Source organism: Microtus ochrogaster, unplaced genomic scaffold, assembly GCF_000317375.1.
Source record: "Microtus ochrogaster isolate Prairie Vole_2 unplaced genomic scaffold, MicOch1.0 UNK3, whole genome shotgun sequence".
Classification (NCBI taxonomy): domain Eukaryota; kingdom Metazoa; phylum Chordata; class Mammalia; order Rodentia; family Cricetidae; genus Microtus; species Microtus ochrogaster.
In genome coordinates, this window is record NW_004949101.1 from 3,240,556 (window position 1) to 3,256,242 (window position 15,687).

The following is a 15,687-nucleotide window of genomic DNA, read 5'->3' on the forward strand; positions in this document are numbered from 1 at the left end:
CACACACACACACACACACACACACACACACACACACACCAAGATGACAGCATATGTTCATCTAAATGCCAGTGGCAGCACTGTGTGAGACCAGGCCAGGAAAGGAAATCAGTGAGACAGGTTGAGAACCAGGGCAGGCTCAGTCAGTTCATCTCTGACTCTGTACTGAGTGACAAGGGGGACCTGAAGGGTGGAGTAGATCAGATTCTTATCTCTAGAGAGAAGGCATCGGTGGGTAGTTCTTGCTAACTTAAGCTAATCTGGTAACTCTAGTCAGAACAGTTGGTCAAATCTGATGGGCCCATCCATATTTTTTGTTTGATGATATTAAGTAGGGGCTGGACAGCAGTGTGGACAAGGAGACATTTCCTTTTTTCCTCTCTCGACCCATGTGGTATGTGTATATGAGGCCTGAAACAGCTATAGCCTTTTTTTTTCCATCAAAGAAAACTAATCTGACAAGGACAGAGGTGATGAGAGGCAAGAGGACAACAATGGGGATAGGGCCTTGGTCAAACCCTACACGTTCCTGTGTAGTTTTAGAGACATCACTGGATTCTCTTTACTTATAATGTAGGTAAACTTGGTATTTCGTCACCAGAAACCAAAAGCCTCTGCACTTAATGTGCACGTGGGACTGATTTCAGGACATGGGAATATCCAGGGAGTTGCTACCACCAGGATTAGAAAGAAAACACTCCTGGAACACACCTGCTACGGGACGGGGGCATCCTATCTGCTCATGCCGGAGCTCCCTGTCCTCCAGAGCCTCCACTGGGATGAGTGGAGCTGAGCCTGAAGATGGGGCTTTGGCAGTTTAAGTCACTCATCTCATCTAATTGGACTGGATCTGCAATCTGTCTCCTGATGCAGGCAGCCTGCAAGAGCTGCAGGAGAACCTCTGCTTTCCCAGGCGATAAAGACTGACTGCTTCCTGGGTCAACTCTTGCTCAGGTCCATCTCTGCACCATACACGCTGCTTTCTTGCTTCTGACAGTACCAAACACGAGTGTATCCTGCCCCGGGGAAATCCTCAATCCTTAGGTTTCCAGGGGTCACTCCAGTTCATTCTTGTCCCATCACTTCCTTATTTACAGTGGATAGTTGACCTCCAATCCCGGATTTGGAACTGGTGGTGTGTGGTTTTCATTCTCACTTTTCATAGTCCCTAACCAACTTGGGGATCTGAATTGATTCCAAGAATTGGAACGTACTTGATAGATGTATTCAGTTTTATCTGGAGAGCAATAACCTAGGAATTAATGTATACAGGAGACCCACGAGTCTTCCGTTATGTCCATCTGCTCGAATCGCCATTACTGAGATGTGGAAGATGCTTTTTGGATTATGAGAGAAGCTTCTAGATGCACCTTCGTTGCGCTGAGTGCACCCATCATCCATTTGGGACACCACTACCTTGTTGATATGACCATTCCTTGCACGGTTCCAACTCCCACACCCCAAACTTCTAAAGGACACACAAAATCTCAGCTTAATAATGAGAGTGCTATAGCTCTATGCAGAGGTTTTATAATCAGCGGCTTCTCATATGGATTATGAAGTCAGTAGATATGTCTGCTCTAGTTTTAACTACCTCAGCAGACCCCTTTTCCCAACTCTCTAGGGTCCATTTCCTAGCCCGTTGATGAGGATAGTTCTAGCCTGCACCTTAAAACTCAGTGGGTACATCTGTACAAATGCTAACAGACCATTGCTGTGCATGGTGTCTGAATAAGTTCATTAATAGTAGCTACTCCCTCCACTTCCTATCATGGCTTTTAATATGAGTTGTGAAAATTGCAGTTTTAAAAGAAAGGTTTTCTATTTAATGAAGCTATGACCCGGGGCAAAATTAACTATCAGAGTCACTGTTAATTTGTACTTTTCTCTCCAGAGGTTGCAACACATGTGGTGTATATCGGGTTTCCTTTCAATACCTTATTATTTGGGCAATGAAACAGCATGGCTGATATAGGACTTCCTCACAAGCATACCGACCCGAATCTGGGGAGTCACTGGGTATGGCAGGGCCCATCTGTAACCTCGGCAGTGGGAGAGCAGAGGCAGACAGTCCCCGCTGAGTAATTGGCTCCGGGTTCAGAGAGACAAGGAGGTGGAGGATGACTGTGACCCATGATGTTGACCACTGGCTTCCACACACACATGTGTACACACCCACACAAACACACATACACACTACACACACATGCACACACATCCATCCATCCACCCATGCAAAAACAGTATTATTTATACAACATGGTCCAAAATGACAAAGATACATGAGGAATAGCACACATTGACATATTAAAAAGAATGTTTTTTTAAAACATTATGTAATGTACACATAGCACTGTATGAATATTATACCTTGGTAAATCCTCAGATTTTTCTGGCTTTATGTAAACCTACCAATTATATTATGAGAATCATAGTTTTAGTAAATTCATACAAAACTGATATACTTAAAAGTGGAATCAGTCACTTTTGGAAAATAGAAAATAATAATATTTTAAAAGCTTTAAAATACATATATATGTATGTATGTATGTATGTATGTATGTATGTATGTATGTAGTGCTAGGGATCAAAGCCTCACACACACTAGGCAAGCATTGTACCATGACGAATCCATATCTATACTTTCTAAATAGTCACCTGGTCCTCACAATTGCATCCATCAGTGGAGTTGAAAATGGCGTCTATCCATCTGGCTGACACTGAAGCCTTGGTCTTGGTCTATGGGCCCATTTGCATTTCTCCACCTTTTCAGTTCCTTCCAGTAGGCAAACTTTGCATCCCTCTGCCTTGGGTTTTCTCTGGGTCCCAAGGTCCACCCTGACTGGCTACCCAACAGCATTCCATGCTGAGGGATTCATGGTTCTTACCCAGAGTCCTATGGAATGGATGTGGAAGTTGGTGAGTAAGTACCCCAGCGCTCTTGCCTCTTATGTGAGATCACCACACACCTGTAAACCAGCCCCCACTGATGAACAAATCCCAGGGGCTGGTAGTGTTAACTTGCTCATCAATGCTTTTGTCTATGGCTTTCTCTTCCCTGCCTCATGTCCTTAATGTCTTGCTAGTGTTCCTTGGGGCAACCTTTCAAATTAACTACTTGCCCTTGACTCCTTGCCTGAAGTCTTCTTCTGGGGATATTTAAATGAGGGCAAGCTTCAGCTGGGATGCCTAACCTCTTGGTGCAGCTCCGTTTTGCGTAAACGAGCCAGCTCAGGCAGGGTGCTATTTGGAGAAAGGCAAACGTAGCCAAGATTAGATGGACCTCGCCAAAGAACATCAGGGACATCATAAGGATGCCAGGAGCCAATGTGGGAGCTTTTATAACAAACCAGAGCCATCTGCCAGCCTGCAATAACCAGAATATGAAAGTCTTAATCTGGGCTGCAGTTAAACTGTTTACTCTCTGTTTGCGGTTATGTACTCGAAGCTCAACATGCTCCGAATGGTGGGATTTAAGCACGTTGTTTTATAAAATTGGCATGAAATCTTTTTAATGCAATATGTAAAATATATTAGAAGGTTGCGTCAAGACCTGGATGGTTTCACCTCATTGTCGTTCTTTGTTCTTAAGGACAAACTGAGAGGACCACAGCTCTGTAAATGTCTTGTGGGACACCCAGAACCTCTTTCCAAGCCTACTTTCTGAGAGGCAATTTCCTCCTGTCCCATAAAAACTCCGCAAAGCACCTCAGGCAAACACAAGGTATCGGGTATGTTTGTAAACTGCTAATACAGCAGCCATTCAATTACACGGAATCCATCAAGACCCTAATTGAGGCAGGAGCTCGAACCTTACAGTTTAATTACTTTTAGCTTTAGATGGGTGACAGACTTCCTCATGCACTGCCCTTTAAACTGAACCGTATTAGAGAGGCCCATGGGTGCTCGCTGTAATTCTCCCAGCCAGGAGAAAGTGCAGAATGATATAAATAATAATGCCAAGTGATACCCATGATTAGATTTACTAATCACTCATTTCCCAATTCCTGTCCTTTGTTGTGACATCCCAGGACACCAGCTTTGCAGTCTGGGAGTGTCCCCCCCCCCCGTCCCCCCCCAGTGAGGCTAGGCAACACTTACTTCCCAACGACTGCTCTTTTCCGCCACTCATGAGACCGCCTGGGACCAAGCACTAGTCCTCTGACCTCATAATGTTAATATACCATTTCGTTCTCATTTACAAGACCCTCTTCCTGACCTTGATGCTCCCTCACCAAGTCTTTGACAGGAGCCACAGACACCCTTGTCAAACAGTCCATCAGCTGAGTGGCCAAACCTTCCCAGGGACCTAGGATGGAATCTGGCAGTGGGGACCTCGGGATGAGTCTACCAAGAGTTGATAAAAGTGTCTAACTTGCTTTGACTATCCTTGCAGACCAAGTACTATTATGAATGTCAAACACGATAGATTTCATCGCCATGGTAACGCTCAGAAGTAGGCATGCTTATACCCACTCTATAGATGAGAAGGATTAGACTCCAGTAGCTAAAATGACTTCTCCAAAATCACTCAGCTAGCAAGCAGCAGAGCAAGCATGCAATCCCAGGTCAATCTGATTATCTGGCCCATGCTCCTCCCCAAATACAATTCCATGTCTTCTGCAAAGACGTGAGGGAATCCACATACTAGGCCAGTGTGGATGGCTTTGGAAATCTCCAAGTCGGCACAGGCTAAAGAAACAAACAAACAAAAATTTTGTTTTTATAAAAGGAAGGGTGCATCTAGGTTCACCCTGGTGGCTGCTTCCAGGAACAACTCTGGTTGTTACTTCCTTCCAGTCACAGGGGCCTGTGAGACCAGCCAGCCAAGACCCCAAGGAGGGAGAAAGACGGATGCCAACAACCTGTGCCTCGGCCATGAGCTTGTGACGCTCAAGTTCTCAAGTTCTCAAGTTCTCGCCAAGCTTGTGACGGGTGGCGCTGCTGATGAATCACACGCCACAAACACGCGGCAGTCATTTTGTAAGTAATTAGCTGTGTGGCACTGAGTCGACGCCACCCAGGCATTTGTTTCATTTCCTTCCATTACCTCCTCCCCTTCGGGCTTGCTTCCGAATCAAGCTGCAGGTACACATGACTAATGAACTCATGACAACACTAATAACGGCCGGGCTAATAATCATACAGCCAACGGTGACGATGCTAATTAAGAAAGTGCGAACAGCAGCAGCTTCCGCTGGTGTGACTACTCATCTCTGGAAGGCAGTGGCGAGTCGGACGGTCAGGCAGGGGAGAGGGACAGGAGTGAAGGCAGGCACGCGGCGTGTGCTTTCGGCGGCGAATTCAAGAACGCTACAGGGCGAACTCATTACATTTAACACAACGGGTCATGGAGAAAGCAGAACATATTCAATCTAGTGAGTGGGACAGACCTCAATCTTCACGAGCAAAGCACCTGCCCAGGAGCCTCTGGAGAGGAGGAGCCCAGGGCCCCGGGGAGCCCTGGAGCTGACGCCTGACAAGATCGAGGTGTTCCTTCTGCCTGTCACTTGGAAGGAACAAATACAAGTGGGCCGGCTGGACAAATGGGTTGGCACAGAAATGGTGGCAGTAAAAGTGGGCCATGGAGCATAGGGGTGAATTCTGTGGGAACTCCTGAGTGTAGATGTGAGGGGCAAACATCATGGCATCCTCAGCAGCTTCTGAGAGACTGGAGGGTGAAGGACCCCAGTATTTGTCTAGCCCTTTATACCATCCAGCCACTTCCAGCAGGGCATGGCACAGATCACACTGGGGTTCCTTGTGTTGGTTCCTGATCAGGTGAAGTGCATTACCAGGTCCCTCTGGAATATCAGAAACAGGGTTTTCTAGGAGATACTGAGTCTTGGCTGTTGAGGCAGAGAACAGAGGATGCCATTTCTGATGGCCATTTCTCTGAGGAAGCCAGGATATAAGAGTCACAGGGAAGCTGCAGGCCCCCGTGAACCTTTAGGCTCTGACCCTGGCTGCCCAGTAGCGTCACACTCTGGTGAGTTCTGAACAAATTCCTGAGACTATTCAAAATGTACCCCTGGCATTAGAACAGTCTCCTTTGCTTAACTCAGGACTCCGAGGCCCCTCTAGACTACAGAAGTTCCAGCGGTAGGAAGAAAGGCGGCACCCTGAACTGCGTAACTATGACTTCTTTAAGCAGAAACAAATGGTCTCATTTCTTCTCCCTCTTTCTCATTTATCTCATTTCCTTGGAGGCAACCATCACATTGGAAACGAGTTTAGCTCATTCTAGTGCAGACCTGTAGCTCTCAAACTGGGGGTGGGTGTCACATTCTCACGTTCGCAGTTAACACTGTCAGGCTGGTTAATTTCCTACGTGGAGCTGGAAAGCCTATTTTCCATCAGTCTGGAAACCAGATAACAGTGGCTTCAGGTGCCTGATGGATAGCTTCGATCACACTGCCCAAGGACCCCATGTGGGTGAATTGCAGCACGACAGTCTCCTGCCTCAGCTCTAGATCTCCATCTTCCTCATGTGTCACGTACCGCCACCACAAAGAAGCCATCAGTCTTACCTGCCCGGCAAAGAGCCCGCAGACACCAATGATACACAGGATGTTGAACACAGCAGAGCCCACGATGGTACCGACTCCCACGTCACCTTTGGTGATGAACACTCCTGAAACACAGACCCAAACCCGCCTGGTTGCAGTGGTCTAGCTGCAGTCCAAGGAGAACCTGAAGGACATTTCCTTCTTCCAGACTATGCTCAGGATCCACAGGAAGTAGCTAGCCATTGGGAGGAGCTTTGGAGCCCAGAGGGGAGACTGTCCCTTAGCTTCCCCTTAGCACTGGCTCTGGGTCAAGGACAAGTTCACACGCAGGAGAATTATTGAATGAACACAGCAAAGTGAGATGCTCTGCTTGGGGGGGGGGGTCTGTGAACTTCATTTTTTTTTTGTTAATGGCAGACAACCCAAATCCGAGGGCCTTCTTCCCCACAGTCCTTTTCTCTCACGGAGGGAAGGGGGGAGATATCCGTCTAGTATTACCTACCTATGACCGATGTGAACAGCTCTGGGGCTGAGCTGCCTGCCGCCATGAATGTGGCTCCTGCCACATCTTCACTGAGGTGGAGGCGCTGTGTGCAGGAACAAAAACAAGACAGGTGAGTTGGGATTTTACCTGGGCATACACGTGACTGTGACTCCCCAGGTCCTAAGCTCTGGGACTTCAGAGGGACCCAGGGGCGGGGTTCAGTCCCTTGCACGGTCCTCCATTCAGAGATTGGCGGTTTCTGCAATCTGCTCACCAACGTCACCTGCAGAATCAGCAGCTTACAAGACTTCATTAGCCAGAAGGCTCTATAGAAGATTTGGGGTCCACAACCCAAATGCACCCAGGGGCTGTTGTGCCAATGGCCAGGAGAGTGGAGTGGGGTTAGGAACAGCGTGGGCATGGTGGGTGGTCATATTCTTTCTGATGGCAGCTCTGCTCTGCTCCCTAGCTGTTGGAAGACACTCAGATGCTAGAAGAGATGTATATAATCTAGATCAGCATGCAAAGACCATGGCCACTGCAGAGCTTCGGCTACCTCAAGCTCACAGTGGCCCCCTTTCAAGCCTGTAACTGTGCCTCAGGAATAACTCTCCTGAAGCTCAGTCCCAACCCTTGACCTTCAAACTCCGGGTGTCACAGCAGAAGAGACGCCTTGAGATTGAATCGAAAATGGTGCAGCCCCAAATCTTTGGGACACTTCTCATTCCTCAAGTCACCCTGTGTATTAAGGCAGAAGCTGGTTCTCAGGAACCCAAGACGAATGCACGTTGGTGGCTGGCTGGTATGTTTAGCTTTCTGGCATTCCACCATATGTCAGAAAGTAAGCTGCTGGCTGTTGATAAGCACCCGGTTCCCTTCTGGCGTCAGGGCAGAGAATTCCAGTTTCCAATGCCAGCCCCTTCTTGTTCTCGGTGGTACAGGTGGCTGCACTTCTCTGCTTGGCCACAGAGAGGCAGTATGGCCTCGGAGGAGTCTCTGAAAGGAGTCTCTTTGGGACCCTGGGTTCCTTGGCTCTGTACTCACAGTTATGGCTCACAGGGGTACTGAAGAGACTCTGAGATGGTACTTCACCACTAAAAGCTGTGGCTGGTGGGGAAGTCCTGGGCACTTGAGTCTCAGTGGGTGGGGATGGCCAGAAGCCAACTTGACACCGGAACCAGGAATCTAGGAAGCTCCGCTCCCTAGAAAGACCTGAGTTACCGCACTTCCCTCCCGAGCTCTACTGGCTGGTTTTCATGGTTGCTTATGAAGCTTGGCCTTATGTCTGGTTTCTCTCTTGCTTCTAGATCTCTTTCTTTCTCTCCCTCCTTCATGCCTAATCCACTCTGATCTGGCAATGCCTCGCTGGACTCTGAGAATCACTAGTCACAAAGCCCTCTTGGCTCTGCATTGCTAGTTACTATATGAGAGGGAGGGGTGGAGAGAGTCTTCCTTAGCTTCATTCTGAGCAGAGAATAATTCCTGCGTTCCCTGACCACAGCTGAACACCCTGGGCTCCCTGTGAACAACAGGTCCTGTGGTTCCCATTTAGGTTCAGTGGCTCAGGCAGTCTCTGTCTTTTCCTGAAATGCTCTGTCACCAAGAACTCTCCTCCAGACCTTTGGGCCTTCCCTCCATATAGCCCTGCCCTGGTACCATGGTAGCATCCATCACTTGCTCCCTTCTCTCTGCGCCAAATCCCTACCAGATTCATGCAACCCTCTGTGAATACAATCAGCCTTTGAGATCAATAGGGATTAGTTCCAGGAATGCCTCCTTCCCTGCAGGACCCAGATACTCAAATCCAAGCCCTATTCAAGTTTCATATAAAACAGTGTAGTGTTTGCATATAACATATACATTCTCCCATATATTGCAAATCACCCCTACATTGCTCACAATTCCTAATACAAGGTCAAGGCCACATAAACTACTGTATTATCCAGGGTATAATGATATGGAGGAAAGTTTGCATCTGTTCTATACTGATGAAACTTAAAAGAAATGTTTGATCCAAGGCTGAATGCTCGGATGTGGAACCTGCATACAGAAGGTGGACGTTTCATTTTATCAGTGGTCTGCAAGCTGGGCACATAGCTAGGCGGGCACAGAGCCTAGTTCAGTGTTTACGGTACTTGAAGCAGGGCCTGCCCCTTTTCCACAGCCCAGGCGGCCCCACTGCAGCTTCTGCAACTTTCACATGGCCCTAAAGCCTTCCTACTCTTGACATTCAGTCCTCATTTGTGCATAAGCTCTAACCAACCTAAGGTCTCCAGGAATGCCACGTTCCTCCACTTGCTGAGTCTCTGAAACATCCCCTCCCCTGTTTGTTTTGGTGTAGCAGAATCACAGTGTCTATCTTTGGCACACAAAGGACTTCTCCACATTCTAACACCTTTGTATGTTCCATGATGTAACGTCTTAGCCAAGATTTGGTGACTTACCTGACCTGTTGCTGGCATTCTGGGTCATCATATTGGCATTCCTTTCTTCTCCCTGCCCAACAATTTTCCTGACTCAAGCTGGAACCCCTCCCCTCTGCCTCAGCTATGATTTATTGAGTAATGTGGATTTCTTTCTAGAATCATTTTTTTTTCTTTACCAAAGTCCAAATAACATCCCCTCTGAGCATCTCCGTTCAGCGCCAGAGTTAGTCTGGGGGCAAGCACCGAGCACACAGTGTCACCTCTCTATGAAGAGATTAGGGGAACAAAGATTGTATGAAAAGTCCCAGGCTAGGAAGTCCTGCCAGGCCATCATGGGTGGTCCTTCATCATGGCCCCCATCCTGTGAAAGAAGGGAGATTCAGGGACATTTGAGTATGAGGTTCTCAGAGACATAAACCTGGGACCTCCAAGGAGATACAAACTCTATCCTCATCCTACAGACAGGCCATTTTCTCAGCAATCAGCATGCCTTTAAGTCCATGGAGCTGTACGCATGGAGACCGGCATGTGGCCTGGCATGCTTCTTGTAACTTATTTTGCCTCTAAAGCTGGATTTGGTTGGGAACAGGGAGCATTCTGGGAATGGAGGCACCTCATCTGCTTTGTTCCTTCCTAGACAGCTGTGGATCTTAGAGGTGGAGCCTGTTCTGAGGATACCTGATAGACATTGTTGCGGAATTGCAACAGGTATGACGGTGACCCAGCGGTAAGCTCAGACTGACATAGGCTCAGATCATGACTCCACTCTTAAACGGCTGTGTGACTTGGGGCAGGATACTCTAAGTCTCTGAACCTCGGTTTCTTGATTCCTAGAGAGAAGCTGACTGTGGTCACCTGGCAGAGTTTAAGACATGGTTAGGGGATGGCCACAGTCACACTGCCTTAGCAACACAGCCAGTTTCCTGCACCCTGGGGACCCAGGAAAAACAGCATCTTTATCCCATTAGACATCTTCTTTCCTTCTTAGCTTTTTTGTTAAAGGCACACTCCACTGTCTTCTGCTCTGCTAGTGTTTGATTGCTTTTTTTTTTCCTAGAAAGACATGCATGCTCTCAAAGTTTCTGTGGGTTTCCTCAATGGAGGGCCCAAGCTGATATCTGTATTTATATTAATAGGACATATTAAATACCTCTGCTATTAACAACAAACAGGTCACATGGAAAGAGGCAGAATAATTTTGCTTTGCATAAGAATAAAGTACTGACTGATGGTAAGTGGGTCTTCTGTATCCTCGACTACTGACTCAACTAATCGGGGATGGAAAGTACTCAGCGAACAAAAACAATACAAACGTGTATTCTTACTAGACATACACCAGCTTTTTCTTTATCAGTTCTCTCTGAAAAGCATACTCCACAGATATTTACGTAACTCCGACATTGTACTAGGCACAGTCTAGAGTTACTCAAAACATGACAGTCCTCCACGACTTTCAGAAGAGAGCTGAACAGTCAAGGATTTGGAGCCAATCTGCATAGATTGACTGAGGGATCACAAATGCCCCCACTACAGGGCTGAACGCCGCCACTACAGGGCTGAATACCCCCACTACAGGACTGAACGCTCCCACTACAGGGCTGAACGCCCCCACTACAGGGCTGAACGCCCCCACTACAGGGCTGAACGCCCCCACTACAGGGCTGAATACCCCCACTACAGGGCTGAACGCTCCCACTACAGGGCTGAACGCCGCCACTACAGGGCTGAACGCACCCTTGGCTTTGACATAAGACGAGCCTGTTCCTGGGCTGCATCACTGTGACAATCGCATCCGCACTAGAGAACGGTGCATTCCAGACACCACCCTCATTTCCGTAATCTACTGTCACCGCAGAGAGGAACACACGCCTATGACCTATCCAGAGATACTGTGCAATGACTGTTCATTACTAAACACAAAAGAGAAGAAATGTCCAGAGTTTGGAAGAAACTGCCTAGGTCAGTAATCTTCCAAGTGAGACTTGCAGACTAGCATCCTCAGCATTACCCAAGACCTGATTAGAAATATAGATTCTGAATGCCTTCTCCATTGGTCTTTGGGATCTACTGAATCAGGTGTTGTGGATGGAGCAAGAAGGGGCCACAGGGCTTGATGGCTACTGGATTTGCAGGTAGGACACATGTCTGGGAGACTGCCTTCTGAAAACTCAGATAATGAATTAAACACAGTACATAAAAAAAAAATCGCAAAGCTTGCATGTAAGAAAGAGACATTTCAGGACAGACAGCAGGATGAAACCGGCAAAAAAATGAGAGCTTTCTAGGTAGGGTGAACATTGAAGAAGCCTTTTTAGGTTTATTTTATTGCATGTGTTTGTGTGTGTACATTGCATGTGCATGTACTTGTGTGTGCTCCCACGTGTGTGCATGCCTATGTGCAGGTGAAGATGCCAGGGCACACATGTGGAGGCCAGGGGACAACTTGCTGGACACGATTTTCTGCTTCCATCATATGAGGCCTGAGGGTTGAACTCAGGTAGTCAGGCTTGGTGGCAAGTACTTTTACTGACTCTACTGAGTGGTCTTGTTGACCCCTGAATATTTTTTTTTTTGAGTCTGCTCTTCACAGCCCGGCAGTGGTTGTGTTAATATGAATAATGTGTAATGATTTTCACCCAGTTCTCTTGCCCCAGCACCTGCCAGGCCTCCACCCAGAGTAGAAACAGAGAGTGAAGCGTGAGGGAAGCATGTAGTGGTGGTAGCTCCCTACCCTAACAGGATCCCAGAGGGAAGAAACAAAGGGAAGGAAGGCAGTGGAAAGGGTAGGGAGCAAGAAGCAGCAGAATTGAAAACAAAAATGTGGAGGAGCAAAACACAAAGTATGACCCCCCTTATGCCTGGGGTGTCAACTGTGGGTTTAACAGCCAGGGGACCAGAATTATTTGAAAAAAAATATTTGCATCTGCAAGGAACACAGCTTTGAGCTTGTCCTTTCCCCCTAAACGACCCAGTGCCACATCTGTCTCCACAGGATTTACATCACCGTCGTAAAGTACACAGGAGGATGTGTGCAGGTTGCTTGCAAACACTACCCCTTACGATATACATTTTACACTCTGGAGCATCCACAAATTATGTTGCTGCAGAACATTCTGGAAGTATCCCCACTAACAGTGGGTTAAAGTCAGACCATCCCCTGGGTTATCAAATGCCATGCAGACTGAGCTAGCTAGCACTGTCTTTCTCTCCCAGGCTGCGGGTGCTTACATTTGAGTCAGGATTGCAGAGAAGAGGCCAGAACATGGCAGGACAGAGTCCTCATATCAGCCCCCCACAAACACCGGGAATGTGCCCCCACATACCTCACAGATCTTTTCCAAGGACGGGACGAAGAAGTCATCACACACGATGGCGAGAGCGTAGAACATATACATGGCCTGGAAGAAAGGAGAAAGACTTAAGAATCAGGCAGAGGCAAGGGGAAAGGGCTGGATCATTGTCTTCTCCAATTAATATCCCCTGTTAGCATACATTTAACATCTTATTCAGAGTAAGTACAAAGTCTCTGCAATTCCTAAAAGACTTGTGGCCTGTCTTTAGCTTCATCTTTGACCTCTCTACCCACTCATTGCCTCTTATTCCCCTTCTTAAGCTCCAAGAAGATGGTGGGCACCAGCTTCAGGGCCTTTGCACTTGCTGCTGCTTCTACTTGGAACATCCTTTCTCTCAGATAGGCTTTCAGATACCCACCTGACTCCCTGCCCACCTTTTTCTTTATACCCTCCTATCTTGACTTTTTTTTTTTTATTCTGGTAAGTTATACGTTCACTCTATTAGTCTGCTGCCAGTTTCTATCACCAGAAGTTCTTGAGGATATAAACTTCCTCTTGTAATTACGTCCTCAGGAGTCACCCCAAGGCTGATCTGAAAGCAGGATTAGCTGACCACATCCCAGTGAGCTTACTTACTACCTAGTCTCTGTGCAAACTTGCTTCCACATGTGGTCAGCTATCACTAGAACATCCCTAGAATCTCACCTTCTAGCCAGAGGTGGTCCTTTTTCTTATTCAAGGCACCACCTCGAAGCAATGAACATTTAGTTGGATTCCAGTGTTGACCACCCAACACACAGCTCTCGCTTCTTCAGGGGACCCTAGCACCATCACATATCCGTAGTGTCTCAGATAGAAAGTGTCCCGCCCTTTCTCCAGGATTACTGATTGCCCAGTCATCGTGTAGTATTCCTAGTAGTGGTGGCTATTGGTTTAGAGGTAGGCATGTGACTTAAGCTCATCCAATCAGATGAAAGGAAAGAGTTACCAACTTTCTCACCCTCTGCTGCTAGCTGTGCACAGGTCATAAGGGGTTCTTAGAGCTGGGAAGCAGCAGAGTCCTCAGTGCCACCATGGAGTCACGGGTCGTATGGCATTAGAGCCCATAGTGACTCTGAACTTCATAGCATACCAGCAGCATTGCTGGTGCAGTTGGCTTTAGAATTTTCCAGTATTTGTAGCTTAAAGTGTTTGCTGGTACCTGCTCAATTTCCAGCATCTTTGTGAGTAGATTCATGGCTGTCCTCTAGCATATTTTCCCATTGATTACTACTACCACAGGGCACAAGCATAAGACCGAGGCCAGCTACCAGAACATGCCATTTCTTGTCACAAAGTGATAAGTGGGCGGGGAGCTTGTTTAAGGGGCCAAGAGATTAATAGAGAGTATAAATACCCCTCAAGCCTGTAGCTTCCAGAGGTCGCAGTCATACAGAAGAGAGCCTGATAATGATACATTAAGAAGCTGAATCAAAAAATGCAACAGGTACATATGTACACACACACACACACACGCATGCACGCACACATGCACACCTAACAACATCCTGTGAACACTTGTCATAGCTCAGTTTGAAACCAAGTGGACGTTCGAATTTCATGAGCCAATGCTTTCCTTTTGCACTCAGCCTGCTAGTGGAGTTTTTGTTGCTCACAGCTTTCTGTCCTGGGGCCTCCTGCTGCAGTCCTAGCTAGAAATGATCTCAGGCTTTTTGACTCTTGGCCAGTGCACTAATTTCGTCCCCTGCGTCCCTTTGTATGCACTTGACTTCTTTCCATGCGTATGTGTTTGCTCTCTCCCACAGGACAGGGAGATTCTCAAGCACAATGTAACGCTCCATTCTGTGGAAATGTCACACACAAGCACAAAGATGATGTGTCCTAAACTGCAGACTCTACTAGATTATCAACACCCAGCAAAACACACCACAGGGCATGGGCAGATCGGCTGTGAGTCATCATTCGGAGCAATGCTGTCAAGAGAGACTATGTGAATGTACATTCAGTGATCAGAAAATGCATCTCCACGCCACTGGTCTATGGAAATGTTCAAAATGACAGTCTCTCTTTTGTTAAACTTCTGTAGGTGATTGTGTGGACCAACTCACATACACGAGTACATTTGCATATGAATTGGCCATGCTGTCAAGGTAACAGCTATGTTTCTTCTTTAGAATCAATCTACCTGTATTTTATAATCATTAGCCACATTTCCCCCCTTTCACCCTAAATTTGCATTTCTTGTGTGATTTGTGTAGGTGGTAGGAAATTTTAGAGCTAATTTTTTTTTATACTTTGCTAACCTCTGAGAAGGCCAGGAAGAGTGTACCCAGAGAAGTCTCTAATATAATTTTTTTATTACTTGATATATTCATAATCTACATAAAATCATTTGCCCATGGCATTTTTGAATATGTCAAACAAGAAAATGAATGCTGTATTTTACATTACTCTGGATCTGCCAGAAATACATCTCCAAACTGTAATAGACTCCAACCTTCTCTTGTGTGTCTTGGCTGATCCAGTGACATGCAGGTTTTAACATTATCCTTGAGAGGACATCCAAATTAAGTAATTGAAATACAGAGCAACACATCTGTGGATTAACCAAGACCTAAATAAGCTGTCTATCACTGATACAGTCAGCTCACTGAAGCAGCTGGTGCTGCTTAGAAGTCCATACGCCCTCTCAGTAAGAGCATGTTCCCATATTAAGTATTGATCTCGTTTCAAGGCAAGAACCTCCATCCAATATTGTAACACCCATGCTCGGGCTGGGATGAGAAATGAACAGAGCTGCCAAGCTCTCAGTGATTTCGAGGGTGATGACTATGGAAAGCCACACTAATTTTGGTTCACAAGAAAGGGTGAGGCAAGGTGGGGGGACCCACTGTCAATCATGCTATGACAAAGCACATCAGGGAATGCTATGAAGCCCAAGAGGAGGTGCCTTGCCTGTTCTGGGGCACTTTATG

The 15,687-nt window shown here is 46.9% G+C and overlaps 1 protein-coding gene across 1 annotated transcript in view; it reads right to left on the reverse strand.

The window, feature by feature from the left end:
• The window catches only part of Slc24a3 (solute carrier family 24 member 3), a 482,375-nt gene that overhangs the window by 115,816 nt on the left and 350,872 nt on the right, over window positions 1-15,687 (reverse strand). Inside the window, exons 4-6 of the mRNA XM_005365499.3 lie at window positions 12,743-12,817; window positions 7,012-7,096; window positions 6,531-6,634 (exon numbers count right to left, since the gene is read on the reverse strand). Of these exons, the coding sequence (XP_005365556.1) occupies window positions 6,531-6,634; window positions 7,012-7,096; window positions 12,743-12,817 (264 nt within the window). The remainder of the gene's footprint in view (window positions 1-6,530; window positions 6,635-7,011; window positions 7,097-12,742; window positions 12,818-15,687) is intronic.